The sequence below is a fragment of the Aspergillus pseudoviridinutans genome (assembly GCF_018340605.1).
Source record: "Aspergillus pseudoviridinutans IFM 55266 DNA, scaffold_5, whole genome shotgun sequence".
NCBI classification, from domain to species: domain Eukaryota; kingdom Fungi; phylum Ascomycota; class Eurotiomycetes; order Eurotiales; family Aspergillaceae; genus Aspergillus; species Aspergillus pseudoviridinutans.
This window is the reverse complement of record NW_025091285.1, coordinates 50,553-76,602: the sequence shown is the minus strand read 5'-3', so window position 1 is coordinate 76,602 and position 26,050 is coordinate 50,553. Positions and strand designations below refer to the sequence as shown.

The following is a 26,050-nucleotide window of genomic DNA, read 5'->3' as shown; positions in this document are numbered from 1 at the left end:
TTTGATTTCGATTTCTAGAATTTCAACTCGAAATCGCAGCGGTTCGGTTCCAACTGGGGTTGGACTCGCCCGAACTCGGACCAAATGCAACTCTACTGACACCTCTGCAGCTCGCGCTGCAGTAAATACGATCGAAGCGCCCGCTGCTCGTCCTGGCTGATTTGGAACAGCCCAAATCGGAGATGCGGCAGCATATTGCCGCCGTCAGCACCGGTCCCCGGCATCGCCTCCTCGAGCTCTCGGGCCCCGATCTCGCCACTTCCGCGGTCGGCAGCCCAGCCCTGCCGCACACTGCGCTCGAACAGAGTCACGATCTGTTCGACGGCAATGAGCAGCAGCATCGCGCAATTGAGCTGCTCCCTGTGCGCCCCTTGGCCCAACATTCGCGAGATCTCGCCCAGCGTCATCTTGTTGGTGTGCATGACGACGTCCAGCGCGACGACTCCGCGCTGGATGCGGTGCTCTAGGAATTCCACGAGGCGATTGCACGTCAGTATTGTTCGACTCTGGTAACTATGACCACGGCCGCAGTCGCTCTCGAACGCCAACTGGGCGACGGGCTCGGCATAGGAGGTTGATGCTGGAAAGCCTAGGGTGGAGTGATGCATGTAAGAGGGCGAGCCTACTGCGCGACGTCCGGTGGAACAATTATCGAGAGAGCTCAGCGGAAGATCCATCTGGTGCAAGTCGTGAGTATGAAGGTCGAGGTCTGGTAGAGCGGGAATCGAGGCTGGCGGGGTCGTTTTGTGGAAAGAGTCTAAGGTCGACTGCCTTTGACTACCATGATTGAGATGTTGAAGAGATTGATGCGGTTCATGGTCAGATGCCAGCAGTTGGCTGGGGAGGATAAACAGGTCCGCACACTCAAAGGCATCAGCAGGCTTATCAGTGTTGGCATCACATAAATCAGCATACAGCCCCGTCGACGGGGGCGAGAGAAGTTCGGGGCCAGCCTCCGGGATTCGATCCGACCTTGAATGATGCGGAGTCTCCACTTCAGGCCGCCGAGTGTCTCGCATGTCCTGATCCCCAGTTTCCTCTGGCTTCCGGGAGTTCGGGAGGCGATGATGAGTATCACTAGGGCTCTCCGAACGCAGCCCAGCGTCATGGATGGTCTGGGTAGACGCCCTGTTCCCGCGCGCGCGAATTCCTGGGACCTTTCCAACCCGCGAGATTGCATAGATACACTCGCTCTGCAGATTGCTGCATCGGCTACACCCGCTCCGTTCCCCAGTACACCGCACCTGTGTCCTCATCTCGTCAGTATACGAGCAGCATCGCACTGGGCTGCGATTTCCTACCTTGGCTGCATGGCACTGATTACAGGCGGACCGCAATCGGACAGGCTTGCTGGAGGAACCAGCTCTGCGATAGAATGGTCAGCGGGGTCCCCGGGTTATAAGCAAGGGACCTGATTGGGAGGACGGAACTGTTCAGTCATGGCAATTGAAGACATGGCAATGGCGGAAGGATTCGAAAGCACGCAATACTGACGGACTGTGCTCGTAGCACCCTTGTAACTCTTATAGGCCCTTCTGAGGACTCCCCGCTTCAAATGCTTTGCAGGTCATCAGTCAGACTGCAGCACCCCTGCAGGCATCGCACTTAATCGTTGTCTTGCGAGGAGCCCGGATGCCAGGAGATCGACTATGTCGAGTGCTTAAGGACAATTAAATTACCAATCAGAGACTGCCATTCATGGGGCAATTATAGGAGCTAAAATCTTACGGACACGTTTACTCGGTTGGCCCTAGTGATTTTGTTACTACATTATTTATTCTCGCTGTACACAGAGATCGCATGTAATTGTGTATTGATTTCTGGCCGGTATCAAGGCTCGAGTTTTCTTAATAGTTAAGAGACTTCTATTTGGCACTAGCAGGCGGTCTTTTGCTAGAAAACCATGTTTACTATTTCAAGATAGCTGCGTGCCCCACGGTACTAGCAAGACCCCGGTCTCAGCCGGAGTACGGAGTAGACCCAACCTCAATGAACCCTAGTGCTGCGGAAGTGTCGTCGAACGGCAGGCGTAAGCCAAGCTTTGGAGCCTATGGTAGAAAATCCACTAATCCAGTGCATTCGTCTTGCTTTTCTGGTGAATATCTCGTCTTTCAGAAATAAATGCCTTGCTCTAATGAACATCCCACCCAGCTCCTTAGAATTTTGGCTTTCCTGTTGGCCTGATGTTCTAGGCAAAAGGTGAAATGACTGCGGTTTCAGCTGCTGCACAGTAGCGGGGCGTAAGGTCAAGGCAGAAACACTACTTTAGTTTCTGTCGAATAGTCTGCGCTAACGGCATGTAGCCTTGATTTTTTGCCTCTTTGCTTCCCCCTGAATTCTTCCAGCAATGAGGGAATGACAATATTGAAGGGGGAAGGTAGCAAGGATCTCTGCTACGAAGGTACTGAAACTGAGGCAGCAACCTTCCAATGCCTGCAAAAAGTGAATCTTTTCAAGATTTAAAGAAGCTAATATGTTTAAGTACCTAAGCCGACTGCGGACCGCTTCCTGCATAGCGTGTCTTGAAGTCATGATCACGCTAGACCAAAATTTGACCCTACGCATCTGGCTCCAATGAATCTAGGCCATCGCCTCGGCCCCATATGTCGGCCCACAACACATCGTGGACCCACCACATGCAGTACATGGCAAATCGGACCAATGCCCGCACCCCATCTGGAACATGCCCATTTTCACCAGGTCCTGTGCGCGCCGTAGCATGTGTGAGAATGCTGAGGAGAGTGAGAAGGGGCGTCCAGAAGGCGAGAAACAATGCTGCCCCAATGCGGGCCCATGGCTCTAACTTGGGCTGATAGCACGGGTACTTTCGCTGTATGTGCTCAATGTAGCTGCGTGGAATTTCGGCAGCCTGGGCTCCGTCCACAATAAGGCCCTAAATACCAATCGCAATTAGCGAGGTGACAGAATATCGCGCTGGGTTGGTCAACCTGGTCGTCAAAAGAAAAACAAACAAACAAAGTAAACAAACAAAAAAAAAATCAAAATAAGATAAAGTAAATTAAATTAAAATTCAAAATCAAAAAATAAAGTATAAAATATAAAAATAAAAAATTAGACGGAGGAGCCTCATTAAACTTAGAAGTGTAAGGAGGAGGACGACGAAGACGATGACCACTGACCATATAGCGCGCGCTCGGCCGTGCTTCTGGGCACCGCTCTAGGGTGCTGAGCAGCGTCCAGACACGGATTGTCGCGCCCCAACGCTGTCGATCAGCCTTCCGGATCGGCTGGGCGGAGAGCAGAGCCTGTTCATAGGCGATACCCCCACCTTCTGAGGCGATGATCTGTATCCATTGTGCCCATGTTATGAGATAAGCTGTTCCACAGAGTGCTACCTCGCGGTCCTTCTCATTTTCTGGTTTTTCTGATGACGGCAACCCTGGGATTTTCTCAATGGAGGCAAAGGCAGGCTCGCGGTAGGGAAAACCAGCGCTGGACATAGTCAAGCGCCATCCGGGAACCCCCACAGCTGCAGCCGCCTGCGGCGACATTTGTCGATCCTCACGAAAGGTTTTACTGGCAAGGTTCGACCCGTATGCCAAGTACCACACCTGGTCTGGCGTTGACCGGGGTAGCAGCGGCGATGCACACGCCATGCTGAAAAGAGAAAATGGAGACGCAGTGTCCACTTGTTTGTTGTGATAAGGTAATGAAAACTGCTTGCCTGTGGGACCGCAGAAGTCTGTTCTGCAATCAGAAGCAGTCACAAGATAGGAAGAAGATAGAGGCTGCTTCTTGCGCTTAATCCTTTTTCCTAGGCAAAATGGCATCCGAAGTACTCGGTGACCGATCAAAAGCTGAGGACAAGTAAGCATAAATCTCTTCTAATGCATCATTCCCTGTTATTGGGAGATTTCCAATTGGTCAGCTAGATGGTAGTCAGTATCTTCGGCCACCGGGTGAAGGGCACGATGCCCCTGTAGCAGGGAAAATGACAGACAGGCAAATAAGATGGCAAAAATGTCCTAGAGGGCCGCCATACAGCGCCGATGCGACTTTCGTCGTTTCTTATCCTTTCAGGGCCTCGGGAATCTATCTCTGTTTGCCATGGCCGAACCAATACAGTCGGCCAAGGATGTCCAGCAAGAGCACCATTCCACTACCATTCGTGGAGCCCGATTCTGGGCCGTTTTCGTCTCGCTCTGCTTTGCCTCGTTCGTCGCATCTTTAGACATTACGGCCATCACTACGGCCCTGCCCACAGTCACTCGGGAGCTAGACGGAGAGGAAAACTATGTCTGGATCGCCAATGCATACACGTTGGCTTCGGCAGCCATCCAGCCATTGGTTGGACAGATCTCTAATATTGTCGGTCGCCGGTATCCCATGATCATTTCGATGTGTTTGTTTGCCCTGGGCAGTGGTCTGTGTGGCGGTTCGACTTCCACAGCGATGATGATTGCCGGACGCACGGTACAGGGGCTGGGAGCCGGCGGCATTCTCCTGCTGCTCGAGGTGATCGTTAGCGACCTGGTGCCTCTGCGAGAACGCGCCCAGTTTGTTGGGATTGCACTCTCTACGTGCGCGCTAGGAACCTCGCTGGGCCCATTGGTTGGGGGCGCCCTAGTACAGCATGCCAGTTGGCGGTGGGTGTTCTACATCAACCTCCCCTTTGCTGGGTTGGCCCTAGTCGCGCTGGTCCTGTTCTTGAACATCAAGCATCAACAAGGGGCCTCATGGCGTCGCACTGTAGCCCGCGTTGACTGGGTAGGCAACGCCATCTTCATCGCGGCCAGCTGTGCCATAATGTACGCCCTAGTGATTGCGGGATCCATTTACTCTTGGTCCTCGTCCCAGGTGCTATTACCTCTCATTATGGGGTCACTTGGCTTGGTGCTGTTCCATGTCTTTGAGGCTTCGCCCTACTGCTTAGAACCCACTATGCCGCCCCGGCTGTTCTGCACGCGCACCTCAATGACGGCGTATATTCTGGCTTTCTTAGCCGCCATGCTGATGCAGTGGGTTGTTTATTTCCTGACCTTGTTCTTTCAGTCTGTCCAAGGTCAATCGACCACCATGTCCGGGGTGGACGTGATCCCCTTCACAGGCTGCCTGATCCCGTCTGCCATCCTGGGCGGTGTAATCATGGGAAAGACCGGCGTGCATCGCCCTCTGCACCTGGCAGGGTTTGCGCTCCTGTCTCTCTCTCTGGGCCTCTTCAGCACTTGGAATGCCACTACACCGCGTGCTGAGTGGGTTGTGCTCCAGTGTTTGGTTGGTGTGGGGCATGGTCTGCTGCTGACGAGTCTTCTCCCTGCCATCCAAGGAGCTCTTCCGGAGACTGACAATGCGGCCGCGACAGCGGCATATGCTTTTCTCCGTAGCTTTGGATTTGTCTGGGGTGTGGCAATACCGGCGGCTGTCTTCAACGACCAAGTTGATCGTTTTGTCGCGCGCGTGTCGGACCTGACCGTCCGTAATCAGCTTGCGCACGGGGGCGCTTACGCCCTGGCTGGAACTTCTTTCGTTTCTAAGCTGGGAGCTGACGGTTCTACTGTTATTGGGGTCTACACAGATAGCTTGCGGACGGTGTGGCTTGTTGGAATGGCGTTTGCCCTGCTCGGCTTTGTTTTGGTAGGATTGGAAAGACATATTGAGTTGCGGCCGACGCTGGAGACTGACTTTGGACTTGCTGAGGCTGAGGCCAAGGCCGAGGATGGTGTTGTTCAGACACAGGAACAAAAAGGGAATATGAACTAACAGTAGTGGATTAATGGATTTATCTTTGTTATTCTCACTCGTATATGTAGGATAGACGTTTCGAACCTGCTTGAGTTTTCGTACTTTGATGATCACACCATTGTTCGATGTGGTTATTCTTCAGAGCAAGAGTTTTTGACTCATGGATAACTATTCGGGTATTATTCGGATCGTCACTACTGTAGGTTATAGATAATTGAGTGTTCAACATTTCTGCTAGTATAAAGGTCGCATGAGGCTTCCAACAATCACCATCCTGTCACGAATCATCGAAACTCGGGAATTGAATATCTGAAATGCTCGATTTATGCCAGAAACAAGAGCAACCATCTCAAACTATCAGGGGAACTCTACCAAATCCCGGTTTTCCTCGGCATCTTTGTCCTCCTTTTCTTTTGCTTTGGTCTGTTTCTCCCACATCTGGCCATACAGGCCACCCGCCGCCAATAATTGCGCGTGAGTACCTTTCTCAACGATATGTCCCTGGTGCAGGACAATGATCTGGTCCGCTTTGGTGATTGTCGACAGGCGATGGCTGGCAGCCATTAGCACTGATGATCCGGGAGATATAATTGAAAGACTCAATCAAGGGATGGCACTCACGCAATTGTGATGGAGGTTCGCCCCTTGGCAACATTCTCCAGGCTTCCCTGAATCTGCCGTTCGGTCTGGGAATCTAGCGAGGCAGTGGCCTCATCAAGCAACAGAATTTGGGGAGAGCGAAGGAATGTTCGTGCAATCGCAACCTATGTAAGCCAAACTGGTGAGAGACGCCTCACTTCTGACACTGAACACTTACGCGCTGTTTTTCTCCTCCTGACAACCTCAGTCCGCGCTCTCCGACGTTCGTCTCATAGCCATCCGGAAAGCACATGATCCGGTCATGAATGCTAGCAGCCCGACAGGCTGCATATACCTCGTCCATGGTTGCGCTTGGGCGTGCATACCGCAGGTTGTACAAAAGGGTGTCATTGAAGAGGATTGTATCTTGCGGGACAACGCCGAGATGGCTACGGAGACTGGCCGCCGTCATGTCGCGGACGTCGACTCCGTCAACGCGCACGGAGCCACCAGCGACATCATAGAACCGAAAGAGCAGCTTAAGAATGGTTGACTTGCCGCTGCCACTCTCGCCGACAATTGCGGTGGAGGTGCCGGGCTCAACGACAAAGCTGACCTTGCGCAGGGCGGGGCGGCGCACATCATAGGCGAAGTCGACTTCGTTGAACTCGACCCGACCGCGGCAATAATCAAGATTGATGGCGTTGTCTCGGTCCTTAATAAGCGGCTTTGTCTCGAACTGTGGGTGGTAAGTATCTCGCAAGGTCATCCGGGTTAATGAAGAGCCTGTCTTACTAATGCCAACATGCGTTCAGCATCCACAAGATTGTTCTGAACTTGGGTGTAAAAGCTCCCGAAGAAGTTCAATGGAGCCTGAAGCTGAGAGAGATAGGTGAGTAAGGTGACAAACATGGCCACCTTTTGCATGTCTGCAGAAATCTGGTACGCGCACAAGAGACAGACAATGGCGACCCCAGCCGTAAATAGCAGGTTTTGCACCGCGTTGAGGAGATTAAGGGAGAAGAAAACAAAGTACTCGGCTTGCTGGAAGGACTGCACGAGCCTGTTGAAGCGGCCGAGCTCGTGAGGAACTGCTGAATTGTGGTGGACTGTCTCATAAGAGAGAAGAGCGTCCGTTCTGCATCGCAATATCAGTAGACAGCTCGCCATCGTAGTGCGGTGCAGCTTACTTGGCAGCCTCCATCTGGCGCTCCCGATTCACCATCTCGCGCCGGGCTCGGCCACGGTACTTGGCCATGTAGATGGTCGCAAACAGGTACATCCAAGTGACGGCAATAACGATAAGGGAGTAAAAGGCGTCAAATTTGATCAGAAAGTACACCGCAGCAATCCACAAATCAGCCACCATGGGAAACAGCTGGAACACTAAACCGTCCAAAAATGTGTTAAGCGCACTGCCTTTGCTGAGTGCGCTCATGACCTCCCCGATGCGTTTACCTAGATGGAAATCTAGAGACAAGGAAAGAACATGCTCAAAGGCAGAAGAAGTAAGTCGGCGGTAGGTTGACTGGCTGACAGGGATCCAAAGAAGAGCTCGAATGGACCCGATGACTCCTTGCTGGCCCTGCAGTGCCCGCAGGCAGATATACACTGCAACCTGCCGTATAGGGATGCTTTTTGAGCCAAGAGCTGCGACGACAAGACCTAACTGATGTGGAACAAGGATATTGACTGCTCGTTGAATCAGCAGCAGAAAGAAACAGAAGACCGTCCGTAATTGTAGCCGGCGAGAGTCAGAAGGCCTGTTGGAATCTTAGCTTCCCTGTGTTGAGGAAAAGAGATAAGCATTGGATGAGAGACGGACCACAGAAAGGGAAAAAGTGTGCTGAACCCAGTCACATAATCCAGCCATCCCCCATTCTGCGCATCCCTTGTCTTGAGATTCGTCTGCCCCAGAAGAGGCTCAGTCTCGTCCAACATGACGCGTGACCAAGCATACATAGGCTGGAGATAGAGCGCCGCCATGGCTATCTGGAAACAAACACGCAGCGTGACCAGGCCGACCTGGACCCGCTCAAAACCAGTGGCGCCCGTTTGCTGGCTGGCTTCGACGCAGAACATGACCAACTGCAGCACTTCAACCATCAAGGTCACGAGCCAAGCGTGGCAATGGGACAATGATGGCGTAAAAGGCTCATCGGGGTCAGGAAGCAGCCCAGCTGCGAGAAACATCCACACAGCAATGGTCGAGGCCTATATTGTCAGACATAGTTCATGAAGAGACAACCGGAAGGGTCATACTAAATACTCTTTGGTAGTCCACCATGCTTCTGACTGGACGTTTTTACTGATCAGATAGCCAGTGGCGGCTATAGACATTCCCTACAGACGCAGAAATCGTTATCAGTCTTCACCATAATTTGAAACATATATTAGTTCAGGATTACACTGACTAAATCGACACATAGCACAGATTGGAGCCAGAAAATGGCTGTAAACGCTACTCGACGTTGCTTCTCGTACCACACGTCCGTGGCTACATCATGATTCTTGCGCGACAAGGCAATAAGGAGTCGTGATGCGATATATGTAAGATATATAACTGCCGGGTATCCCCAACAGACAGCTGAAGCCAAAATCACGAGCTGCATTGTGTCTGGTCCTGACGTGGGAAGTGAGTAAAACCGGAAAGACTGGCGGAGTTGGATGATTTTGATACAGGGCTTCGTCCCAAGAACATTGGTGTTTCGGGGTCCGAGACAGTCACCGATATCAAAAGGGCGCACAATGAATGATATATGACTACTGTACATCTTTGCAAAATCCTACATGTTCGGCCTGAAACATAACCAAATATCCAGAGACAACAATGGCTGCTGCTGGTCTATCCAAGCGTGGTGCTGCCAACGTCGACGCAATTCTACCTAGCATAAGCGCGGCCTTGCTTGAGAGGACCAAGCCCACAGCCCCTCGAATTGATCTCTCTACGGCAGAGAACTGGCTTATGCGCAATGAAATCATTGAAACGACGAAAGATGCTATTGTGCAGGAATTGAAACCTCATGTTTGTTGCGAAATGCCCTCAAATCATCGCCCATCTAATACTGTTCACGCAGCACCTTTCGTATCCCAATGAATTTGCCGGAGATGCAGACCTCATACGGGCCCTGGCGGCCTTCTTCAATAAATACTTCCATCCTCATATCCCTGTGGAAGAAGCACATATAGCGACAGCACCAGGAGCAGCCACCTGCCTGAACACTTTTCTATACAATGTGTGTGAACCAGGCGAGGGAATCCTTGTTCCTGCCCCCTTTTGGAGTGAGTGCGTTGTTATCAGCTTGAAGAATGATTTCAAGATCGATAAGCATGCTGATTGATGTAGATGGATTCGACTGGCTTTTCACTGCGCGGTCCTCTGCTGTGCCCATAATCGCCCATGTGGAACGGGCAGCCGACACTCTTACCCCCCGGCTAATCCCGGCTTTGGAGAAAGCCTATAGGGAGTCATCAATCCCAGTCCGTGGTCTTCTTCTCACAAATCCGCATAATCCTTTCGGCCAGTGCTATCCCCGGACTGTCATCGAGGACTGCATCCGCTTCTGTAACGACAAGCGCATTCACTATATCTCGGACGAGGTATATGCGCTTTCCACCTTTGAAAATCCCGAGTTGTCTGATGCGCCGCCCTTTGTGTCCGCGTTAGAGATTGATGTGACTGGCATGGGCTGTGATCTTTCTCGAGTCCACACCTTCTGGAGCACAAGCAAGGATTTCGGCTCCAGTGGGTTTCGCGTGGTATGTCCTATTTCCTACCGCTCCGTTTTTCTACTACTCTTTCTAATTTTGATCTTTTTCGGCCCAGGGATGTAGCATCACGCAGGCAAATGAAGCGATGCACGTAGCTTTGGCGCTGGCCTCCAATACAGAAACCTCCAGCCTCAGCGCGGTCGCTTCGACGGCGCTGCTTACATCGACTCGGCTGCCAGAGCTCTTGCAAGTCAACAGCGAGCGTCTGTGGGAAGCATACACACTGATGACCGACTTTCTGAAGAAGCATCAAATTCTGTACATACCAGTCAACTCTGCCCCCTTCCTCTTTGCTCGGCTCGCTCCTTACGCCGAGTCGTGGGAGCAAGAGAAGGCTATGATCGACCGACTGAAGCAGGCCGGGGTAGTGGTGAGTGGCGGCAAAGCGTACCATGTGAATGAGGATGAGAAAGGGTGGGCGCGGATGACATTCGCTCTCGAACGAACCCGATTGGAGGAGGCCATCAAGCGCATGGAGACTGTCCTGGGAGAGAAGTCGGTTGACTGATGGGAACTGTCTTCGTCTCGGTCCCCGAAGTCGGTAGTTGCAGATATAAGCAAATTTTGTCGGACTATATCCAATCGTAAACTTTCTAGGGGATATACATCAATATATTAGAGCAGCATAATTAACTTGTCCAGCCAACCGAAGTTAGATTTTGAGATTGCTCTTTTACCTGACCTGAAATCACAAACATGGAGCCTGCATCTCCTAGTAACAGAGACCTTCATCCACCGAATGGGTCCATCCTCCCCCATCTCCTTCTGATAGCGGCTCAGATTCTGATCCTCAGCGGCCCTCGGCGTCTGCCCAGTCGAAGGTTTATCACCATCTCATCAATCCTCACTCTAGCAGTGATTTCCCAATGCAATCGTTTTACCAACGACCCAGCTCTTGCGAATATTTTCGCTCTCGCCTGGCCGCATTGGCTGTCCGTCTTGGAAAAGGTCGTCTTTGCCTCTCCTGAAGGCCCAGAGGCGGACCTGTGGCGCATTGACAGGCCCAGAGAACCGCTAGTTTGGTCGGCGCTGAGTTGGCACAAGATCAAATGGGCCGTAGCTCTACTGCTCAACCTTAGGGGCATTAGATGGAGTTTCCAGGTGAAGAATGTGCCTCAAGTACCGGGACTAGACCGCATGACCAGGGTTCGCTTCCTGCTTTGGCGCCTATCGGAGTTGGTTGTTGTTGTCTTGATGGCCGACCTGGTTTCGCAAATGGCGGTTCGATTCTTCTATACAGACAGGGTGACTGGGGAGGCTGGTACGCTAGATTCCAAGTACATCGATCTCCGCGACAACCGATGGGCATGGAGCTTCGTTAAGGCCCTGACGTTTGGCTTGGGGCCTTACTTCTTTATCAATATGCAATACCTCGCCGTCTCCATTCTGGCCGTTGTGACGGGCATCAGTCAGCCAGCGGTATGAATTCCCTACTCTCTGATATGTATCAATTGCATGATATATAGACCTGACATGCTCAAGGACTGGCCACCGCTGTTCGGTAAATTGAAGTATGCCACCACCGTCAGAAACTTCTGGGGAACGTTCTGGCACCAGATGCTGCGCAGTGTAGGTCTAGATCTCTTGCCCGACTTCCAGTTTTTGAAGTTATATTGAAAGGAGACAGTCACTCAGTAAAATCACCGGCGCCGTCGTGGACTTTCTCGGCATCTGTAGGGGCACCAACGCTTCTTCCTATACCCAGCTCTGGCTCGCCTTCACAGTCTCTGGTGTCATGCATGCGGCCTCTCAGCTTCTTATGCCCCGTCCAGCCAATATCGAAATCAAGGACATTGCTGTTGGGATCTTCCTATTCTTCCCCTGGCAGGCGGCCATGATCACGCTCGAGGACTTTGTGATCTGGTTATGGAAGCGGCGATTTTGTCCAGAGAATCCTACGTGGGCGCCACTTGTGGGTTATTTGTGGGTTATGTTGACTTTTTGGATTTCCTTGCCCTTTCCTGGGAATTCTATGGCGAGGTTGAAAATGGGAGAGGTCCCACCATTGCCGTTTACAGTGTTTGGGCCGATGGTCCGCATGTTGCCGCTTCCCTAGTGACGTTGGTTTCCATTCATTGCCCCTTACTGTTGTTAGCAAAAGATTTGGTTGCCGAGAAGAGGAGTGGAAATCAGTTAAGAGGCCATTATGATCAATGGCAGATCAAAATATACGTTTGATTTTGTGTAGTTTCAGGCAGCGGGAATGTAACTTATTCAAGTGATTTTACAAGATTTGTTGTCTTTTCAGCTTTCGCACTTCTCTTCACGCCCAATCAAGTCCGACGGCTTCGGATCAAAACTTCAGTATCTGGCGCGACCATGAGTTGTGCCTCGATCGCTAGGTCCTCTGGACGGTTATTTACGGAGCGCGGAGTTGCCCACTGGAATTCATAATCCATGAGCAGCTTGCCCAGGACCAGTTTGGTCTTTCGGATCGCATAGAAGCGGCCTGGACAAGCATGGTTTCCATAGCCGAATCTGTTCCTGAATGTCAACATATTACTATTCATTTTGTTAAAGGGTGAAACATACTGCAGGAATTTTGGATCGATGGTCGAGGCAAGCCAACGATGACTATCTCCCTGTTTCTGCCGATATCGCGCAAAACGGAATCCGTCAAATTTGCTGGCGTCGGTGTAGTTTTCTGGGTCATGGTGGATGGCCAATGCTGGAGCGATGACATTCGCTCCCTTGGTGAGCGTGAGGCCATCGTGGAAGCGAAATTGGTCGTCCATAACAGTTCTAGCGACGGTCACTGGCAACGCAAGTCAGCTGTTATTTCTACTAGCGGGCGAGGTAGTGTCTATTTCACTTACTTGATCCCGCTGGGCGCAACCGCATTGTCTCTCGGATGAAGCTGTCCAGCAAAGCCATCTGCGATAGAGCCTTGTCTGTCCATCCAGTATGCCGAGCAACCACGGTCTTGATTTCCTCGCGTAGTGGTCCCAGGTACTCTGGATATGCAAGCACATTGAGCAGACACTGCGTGACTCCCACTCCAGTGGCACTGCTCGCCGCGAAAGTAAGATGCAGCATGTGGTACGCCTGCTGCAACGGGTCATCGTCACCAGGAATTGAAGACGGCGTCGTTGTCTCGAGCGTCCACTGTAGCGCGTCGGGGTACTTGGCCGCTACGTCAACTCCCGAGGCCTTTTCCTGGCGCCTGCTGCAAATATGTGGCAATAACATATTTGCGGCTGCGTCCCGGTCTCGGAGGTGAAGGCCGATTGTGGCTCTGGCAATGAGTTTGCGAAAGGGGCCTAGGCGGACGAAGTTCCAGAATATCCCATGCAGGAATAGCGACCGGCTGAACCTTGTAGTGGCTGCAAGGTATGCCTCGTCGCGACATAGTTCGGGGCCGACGAGGATGCGATTAGTGGTGCGGTGCACTATGGCGCCGATGAGGTTGGAGACGTTGAACGTTTTCCATTCTGTTGCAGGGCCGATCTCCTTGCGAATGGCATACTCGGCTTCGTCGGACAACAGCGGTGTCAATTGAGCTGTAACAATCAGTTTTAGTGTCCTTATTCGTCGATAATCTGCCTGCAATGGATTAACGTACTCAACCGCGGGTTTAAATGCTTGACTACCACATCAATTTCCGCTGTGCTGGCATACAGATGGCCAACTGAGGCCTCCATATTCAGTCCCTTTATGACCTGTTAGCTAGCCAGTAAGCGAAGCACGCGTGTGCATACATACATCACTGAGGGCCTGGAAGAAACTCAGGCTCTTTGGGCTTGCCCGTTTGATGTCGTCCAGGTATTTGGTTGGAAGTACCACGTAATCGTGGCCGAACACCTTGGTGATGAATGGTTTGCCCAGAGCTTTGTTGATCTGTTCCTGGTCAGCATTGTATCAAGTGATCGCTGATTTAACACACTTTGTCATATCCAATTTGTGCATATCGAGGTAGGTCAAAACGAGCAGGCTTTTTCCATGTTACAAGCGTCCAAAGACGGGAAGGCCCGATTCTAGGAAACCCATAGGGTGTACTMGCAGTGCTGCCTATTAAAAGCACAATCGATAGTGGCAATACCAAAAGGAGACTTGTCCACTCAAGAGTGATGAGAAACATGATGATAGTGATCTACTGGCTCACTTGCGGAGAATGTTGTAGAGAATCATAGATATTTTAGTGGTTCTATAGTGGACTTTGTTCGGGCACCGACGAACGCGCTCCACTCATCACCACCCGCCATGGCATGCTATTGTACATCCACAGCACTGACTGGCTTCGACCATTTCTCTGCATTTACCTGCATCTGTACCCCACCTGCTGCAAAAGCTCCCATGACAATGGCCTGTGTGCCGATCTTGAACGGGGATCCCGCATCACCTGCTACAAACACTCCTGCCACCGACGTCTCGTTGAAGGGAAACTGGGGTTTAATGTGACCTTCGGGCGTCATTTCGACATCTAGCTGCTGTGCAAAAGATCCCCGAATTCGTGTTCGGGGACGGTGAACCAGGAAGCCTGCTACTTCGGAATTACCGTCGTCGAAGTGAATATCCAACTGTGCTTGTTGCGGTTGCTGGACAAAGTTGACGATGCACCGGGCGTCGGCCTTGAAGCCACAGGGTCCGAGTTTTGATTCTACCTCGTTGGCTAGCTCGGTGTTGCCGTTTGTGTAGACAGTGACTGTGGAGGACAGATTGCGAGCCTGAAAAGCCAGATGCCGCGCCGCATGGAAGTTGGCGTCGCCGTCAATGGCAAGGACGCCCGATGAGGCACAACCTCGCTGTTCATAGCCACGATGAACGAGGCAATGAAAACTAGCCATGTCTTTAGCTCGTAAAACAATTCTCATAGCGCTTTACTCACATTCCATGGGTCCAGCACTCTTTGAAACCAGGGATGTCGGGGAGGATATCCTCAACCCCCATCGCCAGAATCACCTTTCTCCCAAGCCAGCGGCGGTTATGCTCGTCAAGGACACAGAACCGTCCCGCATTTTCTTCGCCGGCTATCTGAATTATTTTCTTCAGCTTCACGTCGGCGAACTCGACCGTGCTGTACTTGGTGAGGATGTTGATCTTTGCTTCCTCGCGAAATCTCTTTGGTTCATGACTGTCCCAAGTAGGTATGGTAGCTAGACGCGGCGAGCCATCATTGCGATGGAGTCCTTCGTCAAAGACCACTGCGGAATGAAGTGTGCGTACCAGGCTCAGGGCTGCCGATAGGCCTGCAATGCCCCCACCAATGATAAGGCAGTCGTAGAGGGGCACTTGTTCGGATGCCATGTAGACTATATTGGTGGATAGCAGCTCAGCCAGGATCGTAGAAATATGGCTTCTGTACGGGTTAATTGCCAGCAGCTGATATAAGCTGATATAGGGGCCAGTTAAAGACGAAGAACTAAGGAATCCGGCCACCGATCGGCGCCCAATGTTGGCAAATCTCAGCATACATCCCTTCAGAACAGGATAATAAGGATGCCTTTCAAAGCATTCTGAGCAGCGAGAAAATTTAAAAAGGGCTTTCAGAACTGGCGCTCTATGTGAATAGTTATCCTAAAATGGCCACCTTGACCCAGTATTCCACCCAGATGGGCTTCATCGCGGCGAGAGCGCCATCGGACAAGCCTCCTTTTTACCGGTCTGCAGCCGGAGAGGGCTTCGAGGTCAGCAATTTCAGCCAGGAGCAGCACACCGTCAGCGTCTCTGATGCAAGACCTGTTTTTGATTCTTTTAACCTCGATACGCACGGATTTGCCTTTGCGGTGGACCCTGAGGGCACCCGCCCCGAGATCCTGGATGCCATCCGCGCGGGGGACAAGGAAACAGTGCGCCTGCTATACTATCCTATTGTCGAGGAGTTGGTCAAGCGCCAGACTCAGGCATCGCGCGTGGTCATTTTTGATCATACTGTGCGACGCCGGGAGGCAGCATTGGCTGGGAAGAATCCAAATGGCCGCGAACAACCTGCGAGTACAGTGCGTAAATTTCTTGTCTCCCTCCAGTCAATAGTACCACAGCGCTTACAAATTTTAGGTTCACTGTGACCAGTACGTCTTTTGCGATCCCACACGGGCAGTGTGCTGACAATGATTGACAAAGATCCCCATTGGGTGCGCGAAGACGTATCTATCAGCATCTACCTGACGAGGCAGATCAGTTACTGAAGGGCCGGGCCCAGATCATCAAGTGCACATAGTCACCCCACTTAGACCCTCTTGCAGACTCCTAACATTTCTGCAGTGTGTGGCGTCCATTAAAGGGCCCCGTCCAGGATTGGCCCCTCGCTATGATGGATTGCACGACCTTGGCCAAGGCGAGCATCCACCCGACTCAGTTATACCGCAACCGATTTGAGCTCAGGGGGGAGACGGTCAGCATCAGCCATCGTAAAGATCAGCGTTGGTACTATCTGGACCGGCAGAAAACAGATGAGATAACGTTTATCAAGATCTGGGACAGCAAGGAGGGAGTTTCAGGATACAGTAAGATGATTCGTCCTGAGGCCACCAGGGCCAGGCTAATTTGAGCGTAGTGTGTGCCCATTGCGCGTTCCAGCACCCAAACACCCCCGAGGATGCGCCTCTACGCGAGAGTGTCGAGGTTCGCTGCTTGGTTTTCTACGATGATGAGGCATAGCCATGATTGGAAAAGATTACAATGCCGCCACCAGATAGATTGACGGGGATTGCTCGAGGCTCCTAGCTAGAGATTAGGTTTCAGTGTAGTGTTCCTCGATGAATCGATCTTGTTCTGTTCGACCTAGAAAATGCATATGAATGAACAGTCTGCCGTACAGAGATAAAATCGGATCCCCAGGATATATGATTTTTCATAGTCCAAATTCTACAGTCGTCTGCTCCAACTAGAGCGAGTTCCCGGGATCATGAGCTATCCTGCCGTTGTTCTAGCAGCAGATACAGGACTAAATATCATTGAAGCGCATTTTATCTCTGGTTATGATCCATTTGATTTCTTTCACAGTGATCTGTCTTATTGTAGATTGACTGTACCATACCGCGAATGCGCGTCAGTCTTAAAGCAACAGATCTACGCCTTCTCATCAAAAGCCAACTGGGACACCACTCCTACCGCCGCCAACGATCCATGACTCATGGACATACTGGCCGCCTTGATTGCCATTCCGCAGTCGCCTGTGGCGAAGCAGCCGCGAGTGGTCGTTTCGCCAAAGGGCGCGCTGGTCTTGAACTCGCTTCCCTGAGGCGAGAGCTCAAGTTCCAGGTTATTCTCAAAGTCAAGGACAGGGGTGGTCTTCATTGCGTGAACGAGAAATCCCTCCATTTTCTCTGTTCCGTCTTGCAATTCCACCTTGACCGGAACCCCGTCTGTCTTGTGCAGTTGTTTGATGGGTCGTGTGTCAAGGTGCAGCCACTGGTCTTTCTCAATGGCTGGCTGCAGCTGCTCGGCTAGCACTTCATCGCCGTTAGTGTAGATTGTCACACTTTCGGCCAGATTGTGAGCGAGCCGAGCGAGATGCTCGGCGGGTTTGGGGTTGGCGGTTGGTCCGATCGCGAGGACGCCCACCGAAGGACTCCCTTTTTCCTCGAATCCATGGCAGAATAGGCAGTGGTAACTGCATGGAATTATGTTAGTTGCATTGCGATTGGCTTCCTCTTCCGGAAGAAATACGAAGGGAAAGCCTCTAGGCGGGTAGCTCACATGGATTTTGGCCAGCAGTCCGCATAACCCTGCACAGCGGGAATTTCATCCTTAACACCAGTGGCTAGGACCAGCTTTTTGCCCCTCCAAGTCTTCCCTCCCACGTCGGTCGCCTCGAATTCGCCTGAGTCCAATTTGTACACTTTTTGTAGCGCGACATCGGCCAGTGTCACCGTATTATAGCGGCCTTCGGTCAGCTCACGCCGGGCTGCCGCTCGGTAGTCTTGCGGCTTGGCATGGTCCCAGGTGGACACATTATGCATGTGTTCAGTCAGAGAATTGCGATAGCTCCTGGAGTCGAAAACTACAGCAGTACGGACCGCTCGGCAGAGACCCAGAGCGGCGGCTAATCCAGCGGGACCACCGCCGACTATCAGGCAATCAAAGAGTGGGGTTGTCATTGCCGATTGAGGTGAAAGGTAGGTATCAGCTGCAATAGATCGTGTCGTAAATTATGAGTACCATAGGAAACGAAGACTTGCGATGTCCCTTTATATCTCTTGGGACCAAGAAAATCACATTTTTAAGGCCGGTCGCCGACGATGAGGGGCCCGACGTGAGACCGCGAGAGTCGGCGATTCACAAAGAAAATGGGGAGCAGGCTAGGACAAAGCATACGCCAATGATTGATCGCCTATGGGCTTCCAGCGGGTCCAAGTATATAAGAGGCACCCCCTGAAGATCGCCAATAAGATAACCGCTGAGGTGGAATCAAAAGGAATGGGCTGCGCTAAACTGATTTGCGCATGCTAGTAGGCGGGATCTTACAGCGGACTATTTGTACAAATCCCAAAATAAAAATTTCACCGCATAAGGATTCAGGTACTATGAATTGGTTGGCTGTCACTTGCTCCAGGTTTCTGCCCCGACATGTCCGCCCTTACGCTAATGCGGCTGTGTCGTAACAATAGTCAGGATACCGAATCATCAAATCCTCATATAGTCAGGATATTGAATACCACATAGTACCTAAGGGATATCGAACCATTAAATACCATATCATCAGGATAAGGAATATCGTATACCAGGGGTAGTCAGGATATCAAATACTATATAGTAAGGATGTTGAGAATATATATATATATATATCCTGACGATATGAGGATTTGATGATTGTATACTGGCTATATGGTATTCAATATCTTGACTATATGAGGGTCCGATATCCTGAGTCCTGACTATGAGGATTTCTTGATTTGATATTATGGTCCTTGTGGACATAGTGGGTATAGTTAATACAAGCAGGTGACAGTAAAAAGTTCGTTTTTTGGCCGGTTTGTACATACAGTCCGCCGTAGATCTAGTAGTACTTGTCAGAATACGCGGAATCGTTTGGGGTTACAAAAACGCGAGTAAGTTATATGCCATCATGAAATCCAATGAAGGTCACATTCTTCCTAAACGAGTATTCTAGACTAGAGATCAGTATACTGAGGGAAGTGGCAAGCATGAAGATTCCCACTAAATTCACAATCTAATCGTCATACATAGCTCAGTAGATCCTAAGGTAGATCACTAGTTGGAGGGGAAGGTAGCTCAAATGAGAAGAAAATATTCCGAATCCCCCAAAGAATCAGCGCTAATAAATATCCACAGTGCTGAATCATTGAAATAATCCAACTACTAGAGTTGGCATCCGATTGCCTGATACAGGTAGCCGCTGCTTTTTAAGAGGGCATCACCTGAGTGCTCCCTAGGCGCTCTGGACTACTCAATGGCTCCGGCAGCTCCCAGATTGCTCTCATTATTCCCGCCTGCATAATCCAGGAGCTGCTCAGGCCCGCACCTTGTCACCATTGACATAATAGCGCCGTGGTCTCTTAGCTACGTACATGTTGAAGCTCTCAAGTTCTATTGAAAGTCCACCTATTAACAAACAGCAAATCGGGGTTAATCTTATTCACAGTCACGCGGTGAACCGGATCACTGCCGTGTAAGCCACGCACAGCTTGCTTGGAATAACATTCTCCTTCCCTGAACACAGAAGGTAGACGTAAGATGTCAGGTCTGGTGGGTCAATCCTCTAGCAGAATGCAAACCGGAAACTCTGGATCTTGCGGTCCAATCAGCAAGAAGCAAGAATGGGGGCGAAATGAGAGATATATTCAGATACCAAAGTCTGAGATAGCTAAAGCCTGGTAAGTTATCTTAAGGAGGGTACAGTAAAACCTCGCTATAACGAGCCTTGATATAACGAGAACCTCGATAATACGAGATATTTTCCTTGTCTGAATTAATTTTCCATATAAATAACGGGATCCCTCGTTACAACGAGTCTCGTTAGTTTGGCCTTTGCCCCCCATATAGATCTCGTAATATCGAGGGGAGTTTATATGGGCGGATAATTAGAGTAGGCCATATTCAAGCTATCCTTACCCTAAATATGTTCTCTGAATCACGTGTATGCGCTTGCTCACGTATTTACTAGTCCTTGGTATAACGAGAAATCTAGCCTGTCTGAATTATCTCGCTATAACCGAGTTTTACTGTATCCAAGCTGGTGGAGTGAAGAAATCGAAGATGCCAACTCAGCAATTTCCTGATTAGGCATAGTGAGATATGCTTCCGTAATATTTAAATGAATGACTGACTGAAGAAGGAGGAAAGGAAAGAGAGGAATCTACGGAGGTAGGTACAGCGAATCCAATTACTTGATAAGAATTATTCAGGGCTGGAAACAGGAAATGTCTCACGGGCTAAAAGCCCATTCGGCCTAACGCATACCTAGATTCGGATTGTAAGAACTCGCTAAGGTGCTTGACTAGCCGTTCTGACCAGTCAGTCAATTTTACTCTCCAAATCCGGCCATTGCTCCTGCTCCAACCGAGCGGCCACCGACGCTGCGACCCCTTCACCCATAGACAGTGCATTGAACAGGGTCCGCCTGTCCAACGAGGTACAATCACCAGCCGCGTAGACACCGTCCATGCTGGTCATATACGGCGCACGCGCTGAAACGTGGATGGCGCCTGACTCCGCCAACTCAAGGTCCAATTGCCTCGCAAATGGTCCACAAAGCTGCGGGGTCGGACAGTGATAAAGAAATGCTTCTGTTGTAGCAGTGCCATCGAGCAGGTAAATGACTACGCCCAAGGATGTACTAATGTCAGGCTCAAGGCGTAGAATGCCTTTTCCTTCAATTGTGATTCCCGTGTCCGGCGGTTTCCGGGTCTGGAGGGCTTGCGCCAGCTCGTGATCGCCATTGGTGTAGACATGAACTTGACTGTTGTATTGTCGGATCCGCCAAATGGTGCGTAGGGCCGTTGTAAGCTCCGCCAGCTCTCCAACAGCCAGGATCGCTACACCTCTCGCAGAGACATGACCTGGTAGTTGTTGTGTAGGTGGGATCGTTTGTCTGATCGAATTTAGCGTTCCGAATACGATTCAAAGGAGAAGTAGGCTTACATGCGCTGCTGCCGCCAACAATTACCATATCCCGCTATACCCGGAAAGACCTCAACGGAGCCATGGGCGAGGATTAGAAGTCGTCCCCTCCAGGAGTTGCCATCTGGGTCCTCTGCTTGAAAGATCCCATCGGCAAGGCGCTTCACCCTGATGATGCGTCGTCGTTCAATGCAGACATGAGATGCCTGTTGCTGGATTTCCTCCTGGGCAAGATCCAAGAAGCTAGAGTTCCCAAACGGGCCTTCTAGAAAAAACTTGCTTCCTGGGCGCGGTGACAAATTTAGCTGCTCATCACATTTGTCCGCTGGAGCACTGCTCGCGCTGAACAAGATAGTGCGATGATGCCCTCGACCTAAGTCCCATGCTGCCTTCAACCCAGCTGGGCCTCCGCCGATGATTAGAGCGTCAGCTGGCATGTTAAAGCTTTCCATCGCTAGAGGAAGCCAATAGTCTATTCCTGGAGGGCTTCCTTTGTAGCCTTCTAGATGACGTTTATGTGCTGGCAGCCCATGTCCTAATAAATCATTACTGATTCGGGCTCCGAATTCACTTGATCTCCGCTCTAGGCTGCCGGGGGAGGAGGCTTGACACTATATTTACCCCTATAGACAGGGCAAATGTTCAACTTGACGACCAATATTGGGAGTTGTGACCACTACTGCTGTTGACAGAATGACTATCATGACACTGAAAGACATTGAGCAGCCCAAGCTTCAAACTACTCTGGAGTTACTCATCGCTCAGGTAGAAGCAGCGCGTGATACCCTGCTGGCAAATGGGCAAAATGGATTGCTTCAGACACTCCATCCCGATCAAGAATTGCCGGATTCGGCATTGGAAGTCCTGGCGGGCAAGGCAATCAACCTCCTGCATGAAACCCAGCAGCTGCTTGAGCCAGCGCATCTCGTGCTTGCAGATCATTTTCTAGGTATGATGCAATCGGTTTCCCTTTTATAATTAGCTAATGTTCTCTACAAAGGCTACGTGAGCACGAAATGTCTCTGCGCAGCGGTGGAGCTGAAACTCGTTGATATTCTCGCGGAACAAAATGCACAGGGCCTAACTGTGGCTGAGCTGGCACAGGCCAGCAGCGCTCACCCAGACCGACTGGAGCAAATACTTCGCGTCCTGCGCAATATCAACATTTTCGATTTCGATGCAGCCTCGGGTCGATACCGCAACAATCGCGTTTCTGCTCTGCTGCACACGACACACTGGACGCAGTGGCACAATTGGGTTGACCTCTACGGAAATGAATTCTATGATATCGCAAGAGGTATCCCACAGTCCATTCATCAGAACGAGTCACGGTGGGGCGCGCAGATCAATTTTGAAACGGACGACGATATGTTCACCTTTTTCCAAGCGCAGGGATGGTTGCCCCGGCTGCATAGAACATTGGGCGGTGGTGCCATCGCTCAAGCCCCCGGTATTCTGGCAGACTACCCCTGGCACGAAGTCGGTGACCGGGCGATCCTGGACGTCGGCGGTGGTGGAGGCGGCTTCCTGGCGTCTCTTCTTCGCGAAAATCCCGGAATGAAGGGTGGCATTTTCGACCTACCTCGCACCATCGAGCACGCAGTGAGTCTCTTTCATGAGCCTGATGGGCCATACTATGAGCTGCGCGACCGTGTCCCGCGCGCGAATCTCATAGGCGGAGATTTTCTGCAGTCTGTGCCGGCATTCGAGGTGTACACGATGAAATGGGTTCTCCATGACTGGAAGGACCCAGATGTGCTCACCATTCTACGACGAATCCGTGCAGCCTTGATTCCTGGACCAGTCAGCCGCCTTGTTGTGCTAGAGTCAATCTTGTCCGATGGGCAGATGGGACGCCTATCCCGGTATGGCGATATTAACATGATGATGACCGCTAATGGCCAGGAACGCTCCGAAGCGCAGTGGCGCCAGCTAGCTGCTGAGGCTGGGTGGCAGGTTCGCAGCATCTATCCACTACGGAGGGCATGGGTGTGCGCAATTGACCTTCGGCCCATGGAGGGATGGAAAGCATAGCGATCCGGGGACCGACCATACTTTTGCTCTAAAATCACACTCATATACATACACTAGTAGAAGACTGCAAATAAACAAGAAGCTATTCATTTCTCGTGCACGTATCAAGCCTTTTTCCAATGGCTAATGCATTCTCTTCCTCAGACTCTAATGGGGCTGTCGTGTGGGGTGACGTTGAGTATGACGGGAGAGTCATTCTGTATATCATCAAAGGTGCCTCACCCATCGGGGTCTTAAAAGTTTATTGCTAAATGCCATTGCAGCCGACCAGACGTCCTACATCAACTACATCAAACCACTCATTTTAGCTGAGGAGCTGCAATTTCCCCACCTGCTCTCTGTTATCGACACGCGCGATGAGTGGTTCTACAGCATTCATCCAGAACGCATGGTCCCGTCTTTGAAAGATCAAGACCCTGTCACAAGCGAGAAGGTCATCGTCTTCGAGAGCACGGCCTGTCTTCAATATCTTGCGGACCGATTCGACGCAGACGGTAGCTGGAGTGGCCGCACGGCCGCCGAGAAGGGCGCTGTCCTGGCTTGGACGGCGTATCAGACTGCAGGCTTGGGGTGAGTAAGGTGGCTGACATGCCTTCGAGAGATGGACCTTCATTTGCTAATTTTCAGACCCACGGCGAAATACTGGTTATATTTCATGCGAGGCTATCCCACGCGAGCTAACCCAATTAAACTTCCACGGACTATTGAAAAGTTTGTTCATTATCAACCAATGGACATTTATTTTCTGGTGTTTGCTGACGCTGGCAGATTGCATGCAAACACTTTGAGGCAATGGGATATCCTGGAGAAGAGACTGAAGGAGGCCGACCAGCAGTACATTGCCCTGAAGGACCGACCAACTCTCGCTGATTTGTCCTACTTTCCTTTCGCAATGCCGTGGATGTTTACTTTTCTAGGCGTGGACATCAAGGACTGGCCACAAATTCAAGCCTGGAGTGAACGTATGTTGAGCCGGCCTGCGGTGGCTCGGGTGTTGGAGCGCGCTCCTACGTTAGGGCGTTGATATTGAGCTTCTGCGTCTCAACTAGATGCCATGATAGTATTTTTGTTTCGTCTTATATTTTTATATTCTCAATACAACCATCTACTGTCAAGGTAATATATTCAGTCTACAATGATACTGGTGCCCATAATTTGGCCACTCGCAAATTGCGCGGCTCACACTTGAGCTGCATGTCCGGCAGCGTAATCCAGGATTCTGAGTCTCGTTTCCATTTGTCTTCATCTCCATCCAGTATCCCCAGTTCGTAATTCACCACCAGATGGGCCAACAAGGCCCGGATAACCAGATCCGCGATATAGCGGCCCATACACTGGCGAGGCCCAAATCCAAAACGCCAGTACTGATACCGCAGTTCCGTCGCTCGATGCTTAAGAAAGCGATCAGGTCGGTAGCTCTGGCTGTCGGTTCCCCAGAATTCGTTGCGAATATTCAGCGCGTATGTATCAATGACTATGTTGGTGCCGGCCGGGATACAGTATCCCTCCACCGTACGGTCTGTCGGTGCGGACTGTGCGACAGTAAACGCTGCCAGGGGTTTGAGACGGGCAGACTCTAAGATACAAGCGGCCAGGAGGGTTGAAGAGGAGAGGAGATAAGCTTCGCGCGCTGCTGCAGCCTGCGCCTCTTCCCGGACTCGGTTTTGAATCGCCGGGTGCGCCGCCAGGAATACCAGATTCCAGGAAATGGCCCCTGTGGTGACATCCAGGTTTGCGAAGAGCGCCTCGTCAATGGTCTGGTAGATTTGTTCCAGGGACACTTTTCCTGACTGAGCGGCTTCGGTCATAGATATAATAGGAAGGTTCCACTTGTTCTGGTTGCAGGCGCGCTGGTAGGCTTGCTGATTGAAGCGCCTGAAGCGCGACTTGAAATCGGCCAGCTGGCGGTTTGTTGTGCTTGGGAGATATCGCGACCATCTCCAGCGAACAAGCCCTCCTTGGATCATGCGCCTGAATAGCTGCTCGCGGATGAGGCACAGCTGCTGTAGCTCCTCGCGCATTACGATGTCGACCTCGCCATAGAAAATTTCCGCGACGGTCCAGAATGGAAGCATTTTCAGGTCTTGTGCAGGGTGTATGCGCCCATGTTGAAGATCCCCATGAACATGCAAGCTGGAAAAATGCTGCCGGATATGTCTCAGGACTAACTGAACGTAGGCTGGCGTCTTGTCATGTTGAAATGGCACTTCTGCTACTGCGCGCAGACACCTCCAGGGCTCCTGGCTGATCAGACCGACACATTGACCTAGGAGCTCACTCATCAAATACCCAGAATTGTTGTTCTCGGCTTTGGAATGCTTGTTGGAATCTCGAAAAACGGACTGTACGTGATGCGGTTGAGTAAGAACTCTGCTATCGATAAGCACTAGGCATGGAAGACATGGGTCTAGATGTGCGTACACTTCTGGCTTCATTCCAGACCAAATCCGGTAAATCTTTCCATGTTCCTTCTCCCACATGTCACGATTCTCAATGCCTTGCAGGAACTTGCCGACATCGCCCTGGCCATTGGGCCACTGGTATGGACAGGTGGGCAGAGTGTGAGTGCCATCAATAGAGCGGATGGGATAGCGCCAGAGAAGATATTTCTGCACACCTCTCAGAAAAACGGGCTAAATTAACAGAACAAGAATACTTACGTCTATAATGGCTGAAAAGATTGAATTCGTAACCTTTCGAGGCAGTAGCGTGACCAGAACCAGAACAGGCAATGCCAGGATGATCCATGGCATATTCCCGCTCTGTATATAGCGGCCTATCATGTTGGCTGTAATTGCTTGACTATAGAAGCTTCAGACTCTGCCACATAATCTGAGACTTCTTCTGGCCGGAGGGGGTATCTCAATAATACTCGCCAGTTTCCAGTTTCACCCGGCGGCCGAACAGCATCGGAACCGGCAGACAGCTGGTTTCGTACATT

At 51.1% G+C, this 26,050-nt stretch overlaps 13 protein-coding genes across 13 annotated transcripts; 6 read left to right on the top strand and 7 right to left on the bottom strand.

Annotated features, from left to right (window-relative positions):
* Positions 1-92: 92 nt before the first annotated feature.
* Asppvi_007116 (uncharacterized protein) lies at positions 93-1,256 on the bottom strand (the record flags this gene model as incomplete). Its single annotated transcript, XM_043303009.1, has 1 exon — positions 93-1,256. The coding sequence occupies one exon, from the start codon at positions 1,254-1,256 to the stop codon at positions 93-95; it is 1,164 nt and encodes a 387-aa protein (XP_043158944.1).
* A 1,301-nt stretch (positions 1,257-2,557) lies between these two features.
* Asppvi_007115 (uncharacterized protein) lies at positions 2,558-3,617 on the bottom strand (the record flags this gene model as incomplete). Its single annotated transcript, XM_043303008.1, has 2 exons — positions 2,558-2,893; positions 3,141-3,617. 2 exons carry the CDS (start codon positions 3,615-3,617, stop codon positions 2,558-2,560), a joined length of 813 nt encoding a protein of 270 aa, XP_043158943.1.
* A 451-nt stretch (positions 3,618-4,068) lies between these two features.
* On the top strand, positions 4,069-5,721 carry Asppvi_007114 (uncharacterized protein; the record flags this gene model as incomplete). Its single annotated transcript, XM_043303007.1, has 1 exon — positions 4,069-5,721. One exon carries the CDS (start codon positions 4,069-4,071, stop codon positions 5,719-5,721), a length of 1,653 nt encoding a protein of 550 aa, XP_043158942.1.
* Positions 5,722-6,060: 339 nt separating this feature from the next.
* Positions 6,061-8,622, bottom strand: Asppvi_007113 (uncharacterized protein; the record flags this gene model as incomplete). Its single annotated transcript, XM_043303006.1, has 7 exons — positions 6,061-6,256; positions 6,325-6,467; positions 6,521-7,021; positions 7,078-7,420; positions 7,473-8,045; positions 8,108-8,496; positions 8,545-8,622. 7 exons carry the CDS (start codon positions 8,620-8,622, stop codon positions 6,061-6,063), a joined length of 2,223 nt encoding a protein of 740 aa, XP_043158941.1.
* Positions 8,623-9,112: 490 nt separating this feature from the next.
* On the top strand, positions 9,113-10,561 carry Asppvi_007112 (pyridoxal phosphate-dependent aminotransferase; the record flags this gene model as incomplete). The annotated part of the gene is made up of 4 exons (XM_043303005.1): positions 9,113-9,307; positions 9,360-9,564; positions 9,629-10,041; positions 10,109-10,561. The coding sequence occupies 4 exons, from the start codon at positions 9,113-9,115 to the stop codon at positions 10,559-10,561; spliced, it is 1,266 nt and encodes a 421-aa protein (XP_043158940.1).
* A 188-nt stretch (positions 10,562-10,749) lies between these two features.
* Positions 10,750-12,109, top strand: Asppvi_007111 (wax synthase family protein; the record flags this gene model as incomplete). The annotated part of the gene is made up of 3 exons (XM_043303004.1): positions 10,750-11,472; positions 11,536-11,622; positions 11,681-12,109. The coding sequence occupies 3 exons, from the start codon at positions 10,750-10,752 to the stop codon at positions 12,107-12,109; spliced, it is 1,239 nt and encodes a 412-aa protein (XP_043158939.1).
* A 217-nt stretch (positions 12,110-12,326) lies between these two features.
* On the bottom strand, positions 12,327-15,297 carry Asppvi_007110 (uncharacterized protein; the record flags this gene model as incomplete). Its single annotated transcript, XM_043303003.1, has 7 exons — positions 12,327-12,531; positions 12,586-12,808; positions 12,870-13,553; positions 13,616-13,703; positions 13,756-13,890; positions 14,313-14,829; positions 14,879-15,297. 7 exons carry the CDS (start codon positions 15,295-15,297, stop codon positions 12,327-12,329), a joined length of 2,271 nt encoding a protein of 756 aa, XP_043158938.1.
* A 275-nt stretch (positions 15,298-15,572) lies between these two features.
* On the top strand, positions 15,573-16,650 carry Asppvi_007109 (uncharacterized protein; the record flags this gene model as incomplete). Its single annotated transcript, XM_043303002.1, has 5 exons — positions 15,573-15,989; positions 16,048-16,061; positions 16,114-16,200; positions 16,255-16,496; positions 16,547-16,650. 5 exons carry the CDS (start codon positions 15,573-15,575, stop codon positions 16,648-16,650), a joined length of 864 nt encoding a protein of 287 aa, XP_043158937.1.
* A 411-nt stretch (positions 16,651-17,061) lies between these two features.
* Positions 17,062-18,092, bottom strand: Asppvi_007108 (uncharacterized protein; the record flags this gene model as incomplete). The annotated part of the gene is made up of 2 exons (XM_043303001.1): positions 17,062-17,605; positions 17,692-18,092. The coding sequence occupies 2 exons, from the start codon at positions 18,090-18,092 to the stop codon at positions 17,062-17,064; spliced, it is 945 nt and encodes a 314-aa protein (XP_043158936.1).
* A 2,377-nt stretch (positions 18,093-20,469) lies between these two features.
* Positions 20,470-21,512, bottom strand: Asppvi_007107 (uncharacterized protein; the record flags this gene model as incomplete). Its single annotated transcript, XM_043303000.1, has 2 exons — positions 20,470-21,046; positions 21,097-21,512. 2 exons carry the CDS (start codon positions 21,510-21,512, stop codon positions 20,470-20,472), a joined length of 993 nt encoding a protein of 330 aa, XP_043158935.1.
* Positions 21,513-21,768: 256 nt separating this feature from the next.
* On the top strand, positions 21,769-23,109 carry Asppvi_007106 (uncharacterized protein; the record flags this gene model as incomplete). The annotated part of the gene is made up of 2 exons (XM_043302999.1): positions 21,769-22,024; positions 22,076-23,109. 2 exons carry the CDS (start codon positions 21,769-21,771, stop codon positions 23,107-23,109), a joined length of 1,290 nt encoding a protein of 429 aa, XP_043158934.1.
* A 119-nt stretch (positions 23,110-23,228) lies between these two features.
* On the top strand, positions 23,229-24,133 carry Asppvi_007105 (glutathione S-transferase family protein; the record flags this gene model as incomplete). Its single annotated transcript, XM_043302998.1, has 4 exons — positions 23,229-23,322; positions 23,373-23,679; positions 23,737-23,820; positions 23,878-24,133. 4 exons carry the CDS (start codon positions 23,229-23,231, stop codon positions 24,131-24,133), a joined length of 741 nt encoding a protein of 246 aa, XP_043158933.1.
* Positions 24,134-24,239: 106 nt separating this feature from the next.
* Asppvi_007104 (cytochrome P450) lies at positions 24,240-25,892 on the bottom strand (the record flags this gene model as incomplete). The annotated part of the gene is made up of 2 exons (XM_043302997.1): positions 24,240-25,718; positions 25,770-25,892. The coding sequence occupies 2 exons, from the start codon at positions 25,890-25,892 to the stop codon at positions 24,240-24,242; spliced, it is 1,602 nt and encodes a 533-aa protein (XP_043158932.1).
* Positions 25,893-26,050: the final 158 nt, after the last annotated feature.